The 15,158-nt window shown below is 38.7% G+C and overlaps 1 protein-coding gene across 1 annotated transcript; it reads left to right on the top strand.

Moving 5' to 3' along the window:
• Positions 1–9,484: 9,484 nt before the first annotated feature.
• On the top strand, positions 9,485–14,830 carry LOC103710845 (Tetratricopeptide repeat (TPR)-like superfamily protein). The gene is made up of 2 exons (XM_008796753.6): positions 9,485–11,687; positions 14,132–14,830. The coding sequence occupies exon 1, from the start codon at positions 9,538–9,540 to the stop codon at positions 11,578–11,580; it is 2,043 nt and encodes a 680-aa protein (XP_008794975.4). The 5' UTR covers positions 9,485–9,537; the 3' UTR covers positions 11,581–11,687; positions 14,132–14,830.
• The last annotated feature ends 328 nt before the right edge of the window (positions 14,831–15,158 follow it).

Genomic DNA, 15,158 nt, shown 5'->3' with positions numbered 1-15,158 from the left:
GGTTGTATCTTTCATATAGAAGAAGGATTCACTTTCTCTCACACAAATCTACCACTGCTTTTGAGCGCTATACAGGGAGGGATGAATGAGCAAGTTTGGAGTATTTTGAGATCTATGCAGGACAAGATCTCATAGCTGATGCCGCTAAAGAAGATCAATCTTTCTTTCATGCGAATGAAATAATCCAAATCCAATAAAAAAATGCTAAATTTGGAAACAAATAGTGATACATGATGGAAAAATTAATGCACGGGGCTCACTGGGATTTACGCCCGCGTGCGCCTGAGCACTCCCTCGCTGGCACCCGTTGGTGCCAGCGTCGCGGAATTTAATTCTGCTGTCGCATTTGGATTTGGAAACGGCCGGGAGCTAAAGGAAGAATTAAATGCGTACGCGGCCGAATCTCGAGCCGCGTGCGTGTTTGAAAAATAAAACGTTCGTTGGGCGTTTTAGGTATTGAGCCAGCGCCCGCGTGCGCAAGTTGCAAACGTTCCGCGTAAAGGACGCGGACGCATCCGCAAAATTACCATATTGCCCCTGTAAAAACTCCTATATAAATCCCTTGATTTCATCTCTTTTCTAACACGAAAAATTTGAAAAAAATGGAGGAAAAATTCTGAAAAAAATTCTTCTTCCTCTTAGCCACTTCCGAATTTTGTTTTTACATTTTCATTCAGTTTATTTAGTTCTTTTCATTCCGCTCTTTGCTGGATCTGCAAGTCCGATCGGGTTCGCTTTGACTTCTTCCGAGACATGCCGAAGAAGAAGTTGTAGGGTCGTCGTATCTTCGAGAAGGATTGCCGGAAGATCCGTACGTGGGGGCAAATACTTCTTTGGGACAACGTCTATGCGCTTCAACCTGTCTTCAATCAGGCTACTTTCTTCTACTTTTATTTTTAATTTAATATTAGTAGATTTGTAGGATTTGAAATTTTATGATATAAATTTATTAAATGCATAGATTTATTTTGTGCTAGATTAGATTTATTTTGCATTGAAATAAAATTATTTGGATGCCGAATAATATGCATGTATATTATTCCCTTTAAAATTTTCCCTTAATTGAATTAATAGATTTATTTTTTATTTATATGATATATTGCTAACAATTTCTAGATAAACCTATGGCCTTCAATCAGGTTATTGTCTCTATTCTGTAACTCTGATCCTATGGCCTCAAACACTAGTGACCACCTTAGTGCCAAACCTGAAAAATTTGATGGCCATAACTTTAGGAGGTGACAGAACCAAATGCAGTTCTGGCTCACCACATTAGGGTTAATCTCAGCCATAGGTGAAAGTACTACCGAAGTTGATAGCAGGTTCAACCCAACTACCTCTTCCAACACTGAAATTCTGCCTCCACTAGCACATCCTCTAGGACACCTGATGAGATAGTTTATCATTATATCCATAGAATCCTAGGTGCTCTTTCTGAGAGGCTGTATGATATCTATTACACAGCCAAGAGTGCTAAAGAACTCTGGGACACCTTAAATAACAAATATGGTCTTGATGATGCTGGGGTAAAGAGGTTCAAGGCCTCCGACTTCAATAATTTTAGGATGGTAGACTCAAAGCCTATGAATGACCAGATCCATGATTTTGAAACCCTGATCCACCAGCTTAGGGCTAATGGAACAAATTTGGATGAATCATTCCAGATAGCCTATCTGATAGATAAACTACTTCCTTCCTGGCCTGATTTTGCTAAGACCCTGAGCCATACCCAAGGAGTTCTCACCCTAACCCAAGTCTTGAACTCTATTAGGATTGAAGAGCAGCACAGGCTCAGGAGTAATACCACTACTAGACCCAAGAATAATGCATATAATGTAGAGGCCCCTCCTAAAAAAAATCAGAACAGACCCTTCCGTAAGAATTTCAAAAAGAAACCATACAACCCTAGAAACCCTAACCACCACTACAATGGGAAGCTTATTCAATCCCAGGAGCAGAACAAGAAGAAAGAGGAAGGTGGTGCTCGTTTCTGTTATGTGTGTGGTCGGACCAACCATTTGTCTCCCCAGTGCCTCTATAAGAAGACTGCACCTCTTCAATCTAAGAAGAAGGGTCCACACAATCAAGTTAACATAGTGACTTCCGACGCTGGCTCCTCTGAGACAGCTTTCAGGTTTGTTTCCTCCACTCCTGAAGTTAACATGACTTTACAAGCACTTGATTGGTGGATTGATACCAGAGCTGGTATTCATATTTGTTCGGATCGCTCCTGGTTTTCTTCTTACCAGATCTCAAGTGGAGGAGCTGTGATAATGGCAAATAGCTCGGAGGCGCGTGTGCTAGGAGTAGGACGTGTGGACTTAAAGCTTACCTCTGGAAAAGTCCTGTCCCTGCACGGCGTCCAACATGTTTCAGTTGTTAGGAGAAATCTCATTAGTGGTTCCTTGCTTGTCCAGCAAGGCTTTCGTCTAGTTTTTGAGTCCAATAAGATTGTAATTTCTCATGGTGTAATATTTATTGAAAAAGGATTCCTTAGTTAAGGATTGTTCAAGTTGAATGTAATAGCTCCTTCAATAAATGAAAATCCTTTGATTATGAATATAGAACCCCCTTCTATTTGGCATGGTAGATTAGGTCATGTAAATTATAATTCAATTAAGCAACTTATGAACCTAAATCTAATACCAAAAAATGATATTAAGAACCATGAGAAATGTCAAATTTGTGTAGAAGCCAAACTCCCTAAGAAACCTTTTAAATCCGTTAATAGGGATTCAGATCTATTAGAGTTGATCCATAGTGATGTTTGTGACTCTGGTAGAACTTCTAGGGGAGGTAACAGATACTTTGTGACATTCATAGATGATCTATCCAAGTTCTATTACATCTACCTAATTAAAACCAAGGATGAGGTCCTCAGCAAATTTAAAATTTTTAAGATCGAAGCTGAGAACCAACAGGAAAAGAAAATTAAAATCCTTAGATCAAATCGGGGAGGTGAATATACATCTAATGAGATAACTCAATTTTGTGAAGATCATGGAATCATTCATGAAGTGACTGCTCCATATTCTCCCCAATCAAATGGAGTAGCAGAAAGGAAGAATAGGACTCTAATGGATATGGTGAACTCCATGCTTATAAGCTCAGGAGTGCCAGAGAATTTGTGGGGGGAAGCTCTAGTTTCAACCTGTTATATCCTTAACAAGATTCCCTAAAAATAATGATCTGACCCCATATGAAGTTTGGAAACATAAAAAACCTAATCTTAGCTATTTGAAAGTGTGGGAGTGCTTGGCAAAAGTGAAAGACCTGGTTTTAAAAGGAAGAAAATAGGACCTAAAGCAGTGGATGCTATATTCATAGGTTATGCAGCCAATAGTAATGCCAATAGATTTCTGGTGATTAATTCAGAAGAAAGTGATATTAGTAACAACACCATCATAGAAGCCAGAGATGCAACATATTTTGAAGACACCTTTCCACTTAAGACCAAAGTAGATAGTGGTATAACTAGTAGCTTTTGTAGAATAAGGACAAGTGAAGTAGAAGTAGAAGCAGAACCTAGAAGGAGTAAGAGATCTAGGGTAGAGAAAATATTTGGAGATGACTTTTATACTTTTCCTATAGAGGACTCTCCAACTACCTTTGAGGACGCAATGAAATTCTTGGATTTTCCTTTTTGGAGAGAAGCTGTGGATAATGAGATGCAATCAATTATCCAAAATCATACTTGGGAATTGACTGATCTTACTCCTGGTTGTAAAACTATAAGGTGCAAATGGATCTTTAAGAAGAAACTTAGGCCTGATGGCTCTGTAGATAAATTTAAGGCTAGATTAGTTGCCAAGAGTTTTACTAAAAGACCTGGGGTAGATTTCTTTGATGTTTATGTACCTGTAGCTAGGATTACTACTATTAGGGTCCTTATAGCATTAGCCTCTATTCATAGATTAGTGATTCATCAGATGGATGTTAAGACAGCTTTTCTAAATGGAGACTTAAATGAAGAAATTTATATGGACCAGCTGACATTTGGATTTGAAATCAATAGTACAGATGAATGCGTATACCACAAGAGAGTTGGACACAAATTTGTGATCTTGTGCCTCTATGTAGATGATATACTGATCTTTGGGACAGATCTTCAGATAATTGATGAAGTAAAACAATTTTTAAGTCATAAGTTTGATATGAAAGACTTGGGACAAGCTGACTTAATTTTAAATACCAAAATAATTAGAAGTGCAAATAGTATTGAGTTATTCCAAAGTCATTATGTTGACAAGATACTCAATAAATTTAATTATTCTGATTGTCAGCCTGTCTCTACTCCATTTGATCCCTCTACTCATCTTAAGAAGAACTTAGGAACTCCTGTCCTTCAAAGCCTATATGCTCAAATCATAGGCTCACTAGGATTCCTAATAAACTACACCAGGCCAGACATAGCATATGCTGTAAATAGACTTAGTAGATATACTATTAATCCAAATAGAGATCATTGGACAGCATTAGAGAGGATCCTCAAGTATCTTAAGGGTACCAAGTCCTATAGTTTGCACTTTAGTGGGTTTCCTGCTGTTCTAGAAGGCTATAGCGATGCCAACTGGATCAGCGATACCCTAGATGTTAAATCCACCACATGATACGTATTTCTCCTAGGAGGTGCTGCTGTGTCTTGGAAATCCACCAAACAAACCTTAATATCTAGGAGTACCATGGAGTCTGAACTGATAGCTTGAGACACCACTAGCACTGAGGCTGAGTGGCTCAGAGATCTACTAATAGACCTTTCTGTAGATGAGTCACCTTTACCACCTGTCTCCTTATATTGTGATTGTAAATCTGCAATAGATAAATGCAACCAAGAAAATGCTAATGTAAAAATGAACAGGCACTTAAAAGTACGTCATAAATCATTAAGATATAAATTGAAAAATGATGTTATTGCCTTAAATTTTGTAAAATCAAAAAACAATTTGGCTGATCAGCTTACAAAAGGTTTATCCAGAACAGTGGTTCTAGAGTCGTCGAGGGGGATGGAGTTTAGCCCATAAAGATAGATCACCACGGTGGGAACCCAACCTTAAAAGGTTCAATGGGTAGAAACAAACCGAAGTGTGACTGAGAGGAGCACTATTTCATGTTTTCCTCATCCCTATGGCGCTAGTGCTCATAAAAGCAAGCGGTAGGATGAGTTCGTTTGTATAACTCTTAATGAGTCCGAGACCCAAGAGGCAGGAGCTTCCTTGCTAGCTTCCTTATTAGGACTCACCTATATGTGTAGTCGTGAGGCCGCGATTATGGGAAATGGGCGATTTTTTAAAAAGCACATTAAAGATATCTGCGCATAGCCATAATAGCGCAACCTGCTTAGAACCCAGATCAGGCTATATTATGTGTGTTGTTGATTAATCTGAGCCATGGACCGAGGTTCAAGGTTAAGACCACCTTGGCTCCACAGATGTAACAATTGTCACTAAGTGAAGGTTCAAACCGAAAGGTACCTACACCTATTACATAATATAAGATATCCAGCATTTTGTTTTGATTTTAAAATTATTTAACAATTAATTTTTGTGGGGGATTGATGGAAAAATAATGCACGGGGCCCACTGGGATTTACGCCTGCGTGCGCCTGAGCACTTCCTCGCTGGCACCAACGGGTGCCAACGTCGCGGAATTCAATTCCGCTGTCGCATTTGGATTTGGAAACGGCCGGGCAATACATTTATATTGCTAACAATACATCCATGGACTTATTCGGATTGGAGTCAGCAAAGGACTGCAAGTATGTGCAATTGCCTCAGTTCATACTCATCTTCTTTTTTAAAAAAAAATTTAAACAGTGGAAAATGTTCAAAAATATAAGAGCAGGAGTATGTGATCATCCCTAAAATGTAACTCAAATGAGTCACGATACTTTTCTTCTCGACTACACAGTGTCTAACAAGTCATAAATAGCTTTAAGAATTCCTAATTCAAATGCTTCAGGAGCTCCATTGGGATTCTTTTCACAAACTGTGAATACTAATATGGGTAGCAAGCTAATAACAATATTATCAAAGAGGTTGAGAATCACAAGCCAATGCTCACAACTCAATGCTTGTCAATCAGTGTATCCCACCAATGAAGGTCCTAGGGTCAGGTCATGTTCCTGTGAACTGCACCTGAGAGAAGTCAAATCCTGGGTTCTGGAATCATTTTTTTTCCAAACAAAAGAACAGAATTAATTAAACAAAGGAGTATAAGAAAGAGAGATTGATAAAATAGAAAACATGTATTATAGTGAAGAAACTATGCACTCGTAATAGGGCTACGAGCAAGGGTATGCAGAGAAAAAAAAAAAAGAAGAGAGGCTGTACTGCGCATCTAATCTGAACTGGCCTTTTCGGTTTGATTTATATTATTTTTTAAAAAAAATTAGTTTGGTTCTAGTTTGAAAAAGTCTGGAACTGTAAACTTCGAGCCGGTTTCATTTGAGGTTTTGGAAAACCGATTCAAACTGACCCAACCCAACCCAACCCAACCTGACATACCTGTATATATTCAAATCACCCCAACCCGACCCAACCCATTTATGTTTACGAGCTAGTTTAAGTTAGGTTTGCTTGGTTGAAAAATTAGTCGAGCTAGACCTAGATTTAGCTCACTTGAGCTCATTGAATTAGCTCAAGGTATGAATATATCAATAATTTATATATTTATATTATATTAATTAATATTATTTATATAAATATTTTTATTACTATAAATAAAAATAGATTATAGAATAAAATGGCGTAACTACAAAATTAAAAGATAATCCGGAGTATTCTTTCAAATTGTACAACCGGAAGTCTCAAAAAATTTTAGATTCTAAGTAGATCTCTTAAAACAAACTATTGGTAAGCAGTTTGAGCTCGATCTAGAATTAGATGAGTTAGCTTGAACTTGGATTGACAATAAAACATGCTGAGGTTGAACTACTTAAAAATGCACTGCCACCTAAGTTTTAATTGACATCTCCTTTGTTAGTCAAGAGCTGATCTGGTTCAGTGTTTGGTAGTTCACCATCAACAACGAGATATGCTGAGGACTCCTATAAAAATAAAAAGGCCGCACGGCCACGTGATACATGAGACTAAAGACCGCCAATGAACAGATTGTATTATAGGCCGGGTTGGGTCATGCTCGGCGAGTGCTGTGGGCTAGAGCAATCATGCTTGAGGATGACTCGGCCATAATTATTAGCTGGATCCAAGGAGGCATTGGCGGTGAGTGTGAGTGTCACCCTTTGCTTTGAAATATCCGGACTATGGTTGGTGGAGTGGTGTTCCAGGCCAAGTATATATATAGAGAGGCCAACGGTGCTGCGGACTGGATAGCCTCGTATGCGGCCAATCACTCTAGAGGTGCATTGTAGCTCGGAGAAAGGAGCTGCCTAGAGCGTTTCAATAATTGTTGTTTTTTTGATCTTTTTAGATCTGTCCGTACTAAAATTGTATGAATCATCCGCCATAGCAAAAAAAAAAAAGAGATTGTATTAAGATAGAAAGAAAATTTCCTAGTGTCAAGTCAAATGCGTGGTGGATTAGACTTATGTAAGATTTTCGCATCTCTTTTGACTCGAGATCAGTTTATAGTAAGGCATTTGAGTAGATTTGAAGCTTGTATCAGAAATTGCCTGATAAATACAATCATAGAGAATAATTGGAATTTAACAAACCGGTTGAGTGACCTTTTCGAGTTACTAGTTGGATGCATGTATTACATGTGCCGACTAAAAGAATCAAATTAATAAAAAAATTATATTTCAAAATTTATAATTTCTCATTTATTATCATATTTAGTCTGATATATAAATTAAATGCTATTCAACCTATTACTTTACCAACAGATAATTCAAATTTTATGGTAAGGTATAAATATAATTTTAAAAAGTATGATTTTCAAGCTCTTAAAATCACTCATTGATAAAAGGGTTAGAATATTTTAATTAATCATTGATTCATATAAGGTTAGTTCACTAGAACATAATAGTCCAGGAAATGCCAATTTATATCAGTCATGAGTTGAAATTGTTAATCCTATTTCTCCAAGCCACAAAAAAATACCAATCTCTTTAAATTAAATCCTCATAGAATCACATGAAAAGAGCAAATATTTGAATTCTGGTTCTAAAAATAAAGAGATTTCTATGCAAACGGCTGCCATCCATGAATTGATTTGTTGTTATTATCTAATTTTTCCCTTGTAATGGTTAATGAAGGCCATTATACTCCTTCTTAAGGTTTAATATGGCAGGGCAATATGTTTTCTTGACTATGGATGGAGGTACCATTTTTTTTATATAAGTTATAGGCATTTTTAAGTCACTAGAGCATTTTCTTGTCACCGCATCGCCATTAAACAAGAAAAATTCATGAATTAGTTTGGGTCGCAACATCTAGCGATTGCAATGTCTTCATCGTTGTCAAAACATGCGGATGTAAAGGAAATTCAATATCGATAAGAAATAAAACTCTAGTAGGATCTAAATTTATAAAGGAGGAATTAGCTCTAGATAGGTAGTTATGATTGAGAGAGTTTTAGGATTTTAATCCATGTCTTCATCTCACTATTCTCTATATTCTGTTTCCAGTATAGGGCAACCTAAATAGTTTCCCAATATTTATAAACATCATCCATCTTTTATAGAGAACCATAAATAATATAGATTTTTTTGGATATTCTTACAAAAATATTTTTTTGCTAACCTACTCAATTTCTAGCCCACAATCAACAATCCAACATGAATTAAACTCCGAATCGCACACTGTTAGGTCTATATCCCTTGCTAGCAGAAAGAAAAAAACCAATGAGATTTTTTTATCACTCTCTCAAGAAATTATATCCTATACCAGATGCACCATATCAATGATGCACAAGAGGATCAATTCGAGATAAGGTGAGGGGGCTACTGTAAGGATCGTGTGGGCGTGTATTTAGTTCTATCGATTATTCATTGAGAAGATTTTGGATATTTAATTACTTATACAAGACTAAGGAACCAAAAAATACCTTCCGGTTAGTTTTTTTTGATGAGGTTCTAGATTGTTACAAATGGTATTTGAGCGAATTCGGCCCATAGCCTATGCAGACTAGGGGGCACTACGATACGAGTTCATGGAGGCTGACCACATGCCAATCATGATGCTTATGATTAGATTTCAATGGATGTAAACTCTTAACTTGACGAAGATATTATGGCTTGAATATGGGGTGTATGTGAGGATCCGTATGGGCGTGTGTTTAGTCCCATATCGATTATTTGTCGAGAAAATTTTAAATACTTATATAGTTAGCTTTTTTGAGTAAAGTCCTAAATTGTTATAGCTACTATGGGAGATAAGCGGTGTGATGAATGAGATCTTAAAAATCGAAAAATTTGATGGGCAGGGTCCATCGCTGATGTGGTTCACCTGACATCAAGGGCATAATGTCCCCGTTCACCGGCCAGTGCCAGCCCTATAAATTTCGTTTTATTTGAAGCGTACATATGCCGTTAGAAAGCCGGCAAGCTTTTTGTCATTTGAAAAGTGAGAGCAACGGATGCTCTCAGGTGCGCTCTCTCGGCCATCCCTGAAGCACCTCATCTCGACATGCGGAGACCCGCACATTCTCGCCCAAATCCACGCCCTCATGATCCTGAACGGATCCCTCTCCCACCCCCAATCCCCTGGCCGCTTGATAGCAGCCTACGCCAGACTCGGCGACGTCGCCGCCGCCCAGTCCGTGTTCAAAACCACCTCCTTTCCCAACGTCTCCACCTGGAACGCCCTTATCATCGCCCAATCCCGGCACAACTCCCCGGCCGAAGTCCTCCGCCTCTACCACCTCATGCTCTCTGATGGCCGCGTCCGGCCGGATAGCTCCACCTTCACTGTGGCCCTCAAAGCCTGTGCCCAGTTATTGAACCTCGAAACCGCCGAGGAGATTAAAAGCCATGCTTTTGTTTCAGGATATGAGCATGATGTGTTTGTTTGCTCCTCATTGTTGAATTTGTATGTGAAATGTGGGAAGATGGATGAGGCAATGAAGCTTTTTGATGAAATGCCGAAGAGGGACATCGTCTCGTGGACTACAATGATTACAGGTTTTGTGAACGTTGGAAGGCCATTAAAGGCAATTGGGGTCTATAGAAAGATGCAGGCAGAGAGTATGGAAGGGGATGAGATTGTGATGGTCGGCCTGATTCAAGCGTGTGTGGCGGTGGGAGATGTGCGGATGGGTCGTTCCATTCATGGTCACATGGTCAGATGTTGCATGAAGATGGATGTCGTTATGGAGACTAGCCTTGTCAACATGTACGCCAAGAATGGGTCCTTGGAGCTTGCACATCTCATCTTCGAGCAGATGCCCTGTAAGAATGTTGTGTCTTGGAGTGCTTTGATTTCAGGATATGCTCAAAATGGGCTTGCAAGTGATGCACTACAGATGCTGGTTAAGATGCAAGAATGTGGTCTGCAGCCCGACTCGGTTGCACTCGTGAGTGCTCTTCTGGCATGTTCACAGATTGGGTTTTTGAAATTGGGCAAGACAATACATGGGTACATTGAGAAGAGGCTTGAATTTGACAGGATTTTGGGCACCGCAGTGATTGACATGTACTCAAAGTGTGGGTGCCTCTCAAGTGCTCATTCCTTGTTTTCCAGGGTTAGGTTGAGAGACTCAATATCTTGGAATGCGATGATAGCTAGCTATGGTGCCCATGGTCGTGGTAAGGAAGCCCTTTCAATTTTTCTTCAAATGAGTGAAACTGGATTGGAGCCTGACCATGCCACTTTTGCTTCACTTTTATCGGCTTTTAGTCATTCGGGTCTTGTGGAAGAAGGACGCTATTGGTTTGATCTCATGCTACAGAAGTTTGGAATTGAGCCTGCTGAGAAGCATTATGCTTGTATGGTGGATCTTTTGGCTCGTGCAGGTCATGTTGAAGAAGCCCATGAACTCATCAAGTCAATGGTTATCAAGCCAGGGATTGCAGTCTGGGTTGCTCTCCTCTCCGGCTGTCACAAACATAAAAAGTTGGAGCTTGGAGAATATGTGGCAGGAAAGGTTCTTGAGTTAAATCCAGATGATTTAGGGATACATGCCTTGGTTTCTAATGTTTATGCTGCAGGAAAGAAGTGGGATAAAGTAGTTGAGGAAAGAAAGGCAATGAAGAAGATGGGGATGAGGAAGGTTCCAGGCTATAGCTTGGTGGAAGTGAATGGGAAACTTCATGCATTCTTAGTGGAGGATAAGACTCATCCACAATATGAGAAGATCATGGAGATGTTGGAGAGATTGGATTATGAGATGAGGAAACTGGGTTACATTCCAAAGACAGAGTTTGTGTTCCATGACCTTGAGGAGGATGTGAAGGAGAGAATACTCTGTAACCATAGTGAGAGGCTGGCCATAGCCTTTGGGCTGTTGAACACAAGCCCGGGAACAAGGATTGTGATCATAAAGAACCTAAGGGTTTGTCTGGACTGCCATGATGCGACCAAGTACTTTTCAAAAATTGTAAACCGGGAGATTGTAGTAAGGGATGTGAAACGATTCCATCATTTTAAAGATGGAGTGTGCTCTTGTGGGGATTACTGGTAAATTTCATTCTTACGAAAGGTGATTGAGCAAAGAACAAAATACCTTCAAGCTTTCAATTATATGAGCAGCTGGAAGCTGGTTCAAGTGCAACAGATGCTGATCCTCAGGTAAATGTTTATACTTAATTGTTAATCTTTTTTGAGTGACCAGATAATCACAAGTAATGAGAGGTGATATGGTCTCATATTGCCTTGATGCTTATATGTCCACTTAAATTAAAAAAGTATTCATCACCCTAGTCATGTAGTAATAAAAGTAATTTTTTATTGATAATTTACTATTTTAGACCAGTTTGGTGGTCTCCAAACTTTCAACAATTTCAGTTTATGTTTAATTGCCTACAGGTATCTTGTCTCTTTTTTCATGCCATGCTTTCTATTTTCTCACCATTATTTATTTGACTTGGGGATCACTAGGGGAAATCAATTCAAAACTGGTCTCATCATCTACTGGCCATAGGGTCCTAGTTACACTAATTAGAATTACCTAGATTTCTATTTGATGGTCTTATGTTGCATTATCAAGTTAAGATTGAATCCTACTCTGTCATCAGGTGTATCTTTAGAGTTGAAGCTTTTCTCTTGAAGAGAGTATATTCCCTATTTCTGCCATGGGTGGCTTTCTTCATTGCTCTAGTTCTCTGCTTTTTGTTTTGAATTTTGTTTTGTTGTTCTACTGATTTTGAGACTTTGATAGCTTCTTTTTGTCTTGGAATTATATTGTAGAATGCTGTGGTGCTTTGTGCAACACTGCATATATCAAGCATGAAGAACTACAGCTTCTGGAGTGTCCATAAATGCATTTTTGACTAACTAGTAGAATGACGGCTTGCTGAATTTTCCTTCTTCCACCTTCAGTGTTTTCCATAAATATATTTTTTCTTCTTAGGGATTTTGTTGGGAATGAATGCTACCTAGATATCCACTTTCCAGTTTAGCAAAGAAGTTGTTAGGGACATAATGCAAATTGTCATATTGTAGCTTTCCTTTCAATTAATTTCCCAGGTCCAAAGTAAAATTAGGTTATTTCCATTCTGCACTAAAATTTCAGATATTGAGGATAAAAAGCAAATAGCGTGGATATGGGGATTTTTCTCATTTTCATATTTTATTCTACACAGATATTGGTAAGCTAACAATTAAAATGCAATGAAGTTAGGGGTGTCAATGAGCCTGCTTGGGCGCATGTCCCAATTAACCCGACGGTTTAAAACTCAAGTTTGAGCCAAGCCTGGCCTTAAGCAGGCCCAAAGTACCAAGCCCCAGCCCAATCTCACTCTTTCTAAATCTGGTGACTATTGGTATGTCTAGTCGGGCGGCGGCCGTTAGGTCACCTATTTTGGCTAAAGAGAGTACGACTTTGGTTCCAGAGATAGCGATTCGGCTTAGTTCAAATAGAACTAAAGTTATGGACACACAAGCAAGGCAAGTAAATTTTAATGTTGGGCCAAGCCTAAACTGTATTACATTCTATTTTCTATAGTTTTCAAGCTTGGACAAAAAACTTTGGGTGCTTTCTGTTTTAGGCCTAATCAGGCTTTAGGGCCAAAAACTGAGCCCAAGCCCAGGTTTTTGAAATGGGGTTGCTCAGGTCAGTTGGGCCAGCCTAGTTCATGAATGGCCTTAATGAAATCATTTTATCATTCATTCTATACTAATACTTATTACTTATGAATGGCCTTAATGAAATCATTTTTCCATTTTATTTATTTCTCTAATACCAATGAAGTATACATTCTAAGTTTCCAAAGATAGATGCCAGTTCTTTTCCACTTATCGTTAACTGACTATTTTTGAGGGATCTGCTATTAGGGGATATTGGTGTTATTGAAACCTTGAATGTCTCTCCGTCTTTTGACCTATTGATTGTAAATTGCAGGTTTTATATTCTTTAGAGTGATATTTGCTAACACTTTCGGTCCCTTTTTCTTTGTTCACAATTCCTCCGACATTTATAAGCTCATATCCAAGGTTCGCCGTCGCGGTACCAGACTTTGTACCGGTGCCACACTAGTATAGTGTTGGTACAGTATGGTATGAATTTTTTTTGGTGTACCGAATGTTGGTACGCCACCTATACCGGATATCGATACCAAACCTGTACAGTATGGTACTCCCTATACTGCCTGGTTCGGGCTGGTACGGCATACCATGCTCATATCCTTTTATCCCCTTTTAAATAGCTCGATGTACACCCTGCTTTGTTAAGAAGTTCTCTAATTGTTAATGGGAATTTCATTGCTTGAATAATTTTCCAAATAATTCTCAGGAAATTGAATTAACACTAGTTTATTTAGTATTTCAAGGATTCTATATGGTATTCATGATTTTTTGTCTAAGTGGGGAAAACTCATGTACTATAAATTAATGATGTTATCAGTTGTCTGTGAAGGTTTTGTTGCTGCTATTCATTATTGCCTCTTCATTGTTTTTTATTATCTAAACCTTCAAAATCTTAAGCAAATTCTCTGCATTAGAATTCTGAATCTTTGCCTTAGATGAATTGTATCTGAATGCAAATTTGTAACCATAGTATCTTTTTCTTAACACAGGTAACCTGTTAGGATGAAGGATAGGGACAGTTGCAATACAGTGCAGGTATTATTTGGAAAGTAAAGAGATCTCATAACGTTGTTGGGTGATTGTGGCAAGGAGGAAGCTATGTTTCTAAGCTTTGCAGACAAGTCATTTAAATTGTTGAGCTTCTGCTTCAAGCAGTCTGCTGACAGCCTGCCATCGATCCTGACTTGTAGCTCTTGTGAATCTTCATGGCATACTTTTGTTGAAAACCTTGACCAAGGGCCTCTACTGAGTTGGTACAGAGAGCAGCATTCTAGCTGCTAGGTGCTGTCCATTACTTGAAAGACATATGGCTTCTTTTCAGGCTGGAAAAATGGTCATGGTAGTTGCTCCTTTTACCAGCAAAAATGATTTGTCATTGCTGTTCTATGCCTACTGGGCTAGAATTAAGTTCGCAGTTTTTCTGCCTTTTTCCACTTCCCAGTTTTCAGTATGTGGTCCATGTCAACTGCAGCCATAAGACATTGTTGCAGTGTTTCATGTGGTTCGCTTTCGTGATGAAGTTTATGACTGCCCTTTCTTGTGAATGCAAACAGGCACTTGGAATTATTAGGATTGATTGGCATGTCTGTTGGGATTTGTATCCTAAATGTCAATCGTCAACATATTGATGATTGAATTTTGTAAATGAATTGACAAATTAATAAAGTGTTATTTGGCATTATTCATCATTTCATCTTCAAATGAACTGTTATATGATGAAGTTCTTAGGACTTATGTTATGATAAAGGAGAATTTATCTTTGAGTTCTTAAACTTGTTCGCGACCAAATGATATGTTGTTACTAGGACGACAGCATTATCGAGATTAGGTCGTTGTGTGACATATACGTTGGTTTGTCCTCTTAACTAAGGAGTGTGGAGACACTGGTATGCCACACAAGTGAAGTGTAGGAGTACATTTTACTGAACGTGACCAATTCCGGAACGCTCTACTGTCGAGAGATGTTCCGAGTGGATATGGGTATAAGTTTGGCCCTCTGACCTGAGACCACAACCT

Source organism: Phoenix dactylifera, chromosome 4, assembly GCF_051530095.1.
Source record: "Phoenix dactylifera cultivar Ajwa chromosome 4, Ajwa_hap1_PhDact_Kaust_v1.1, whole genome shotgun sequence".
NCBI lineage: Eukaryota > Viridiplantae > Streptophyta > Magnoliopsida > Arecales > Arecaceae > Phoenix > Phoenix dactylifera.
This window is presented reverse-complemented; position numbering and strand designations above follow the sequence as displayed.

Bases quoted from the DNA above. Each gene is read 5' to 3' on its own strand.
- LOC103710845 (XM_008796753.6), top strand. From the start codon at position 9,538: ATGCTCTCAGGTGCGCTCTCTCGGCCATCCCTGAAGCACCTCATCTCG.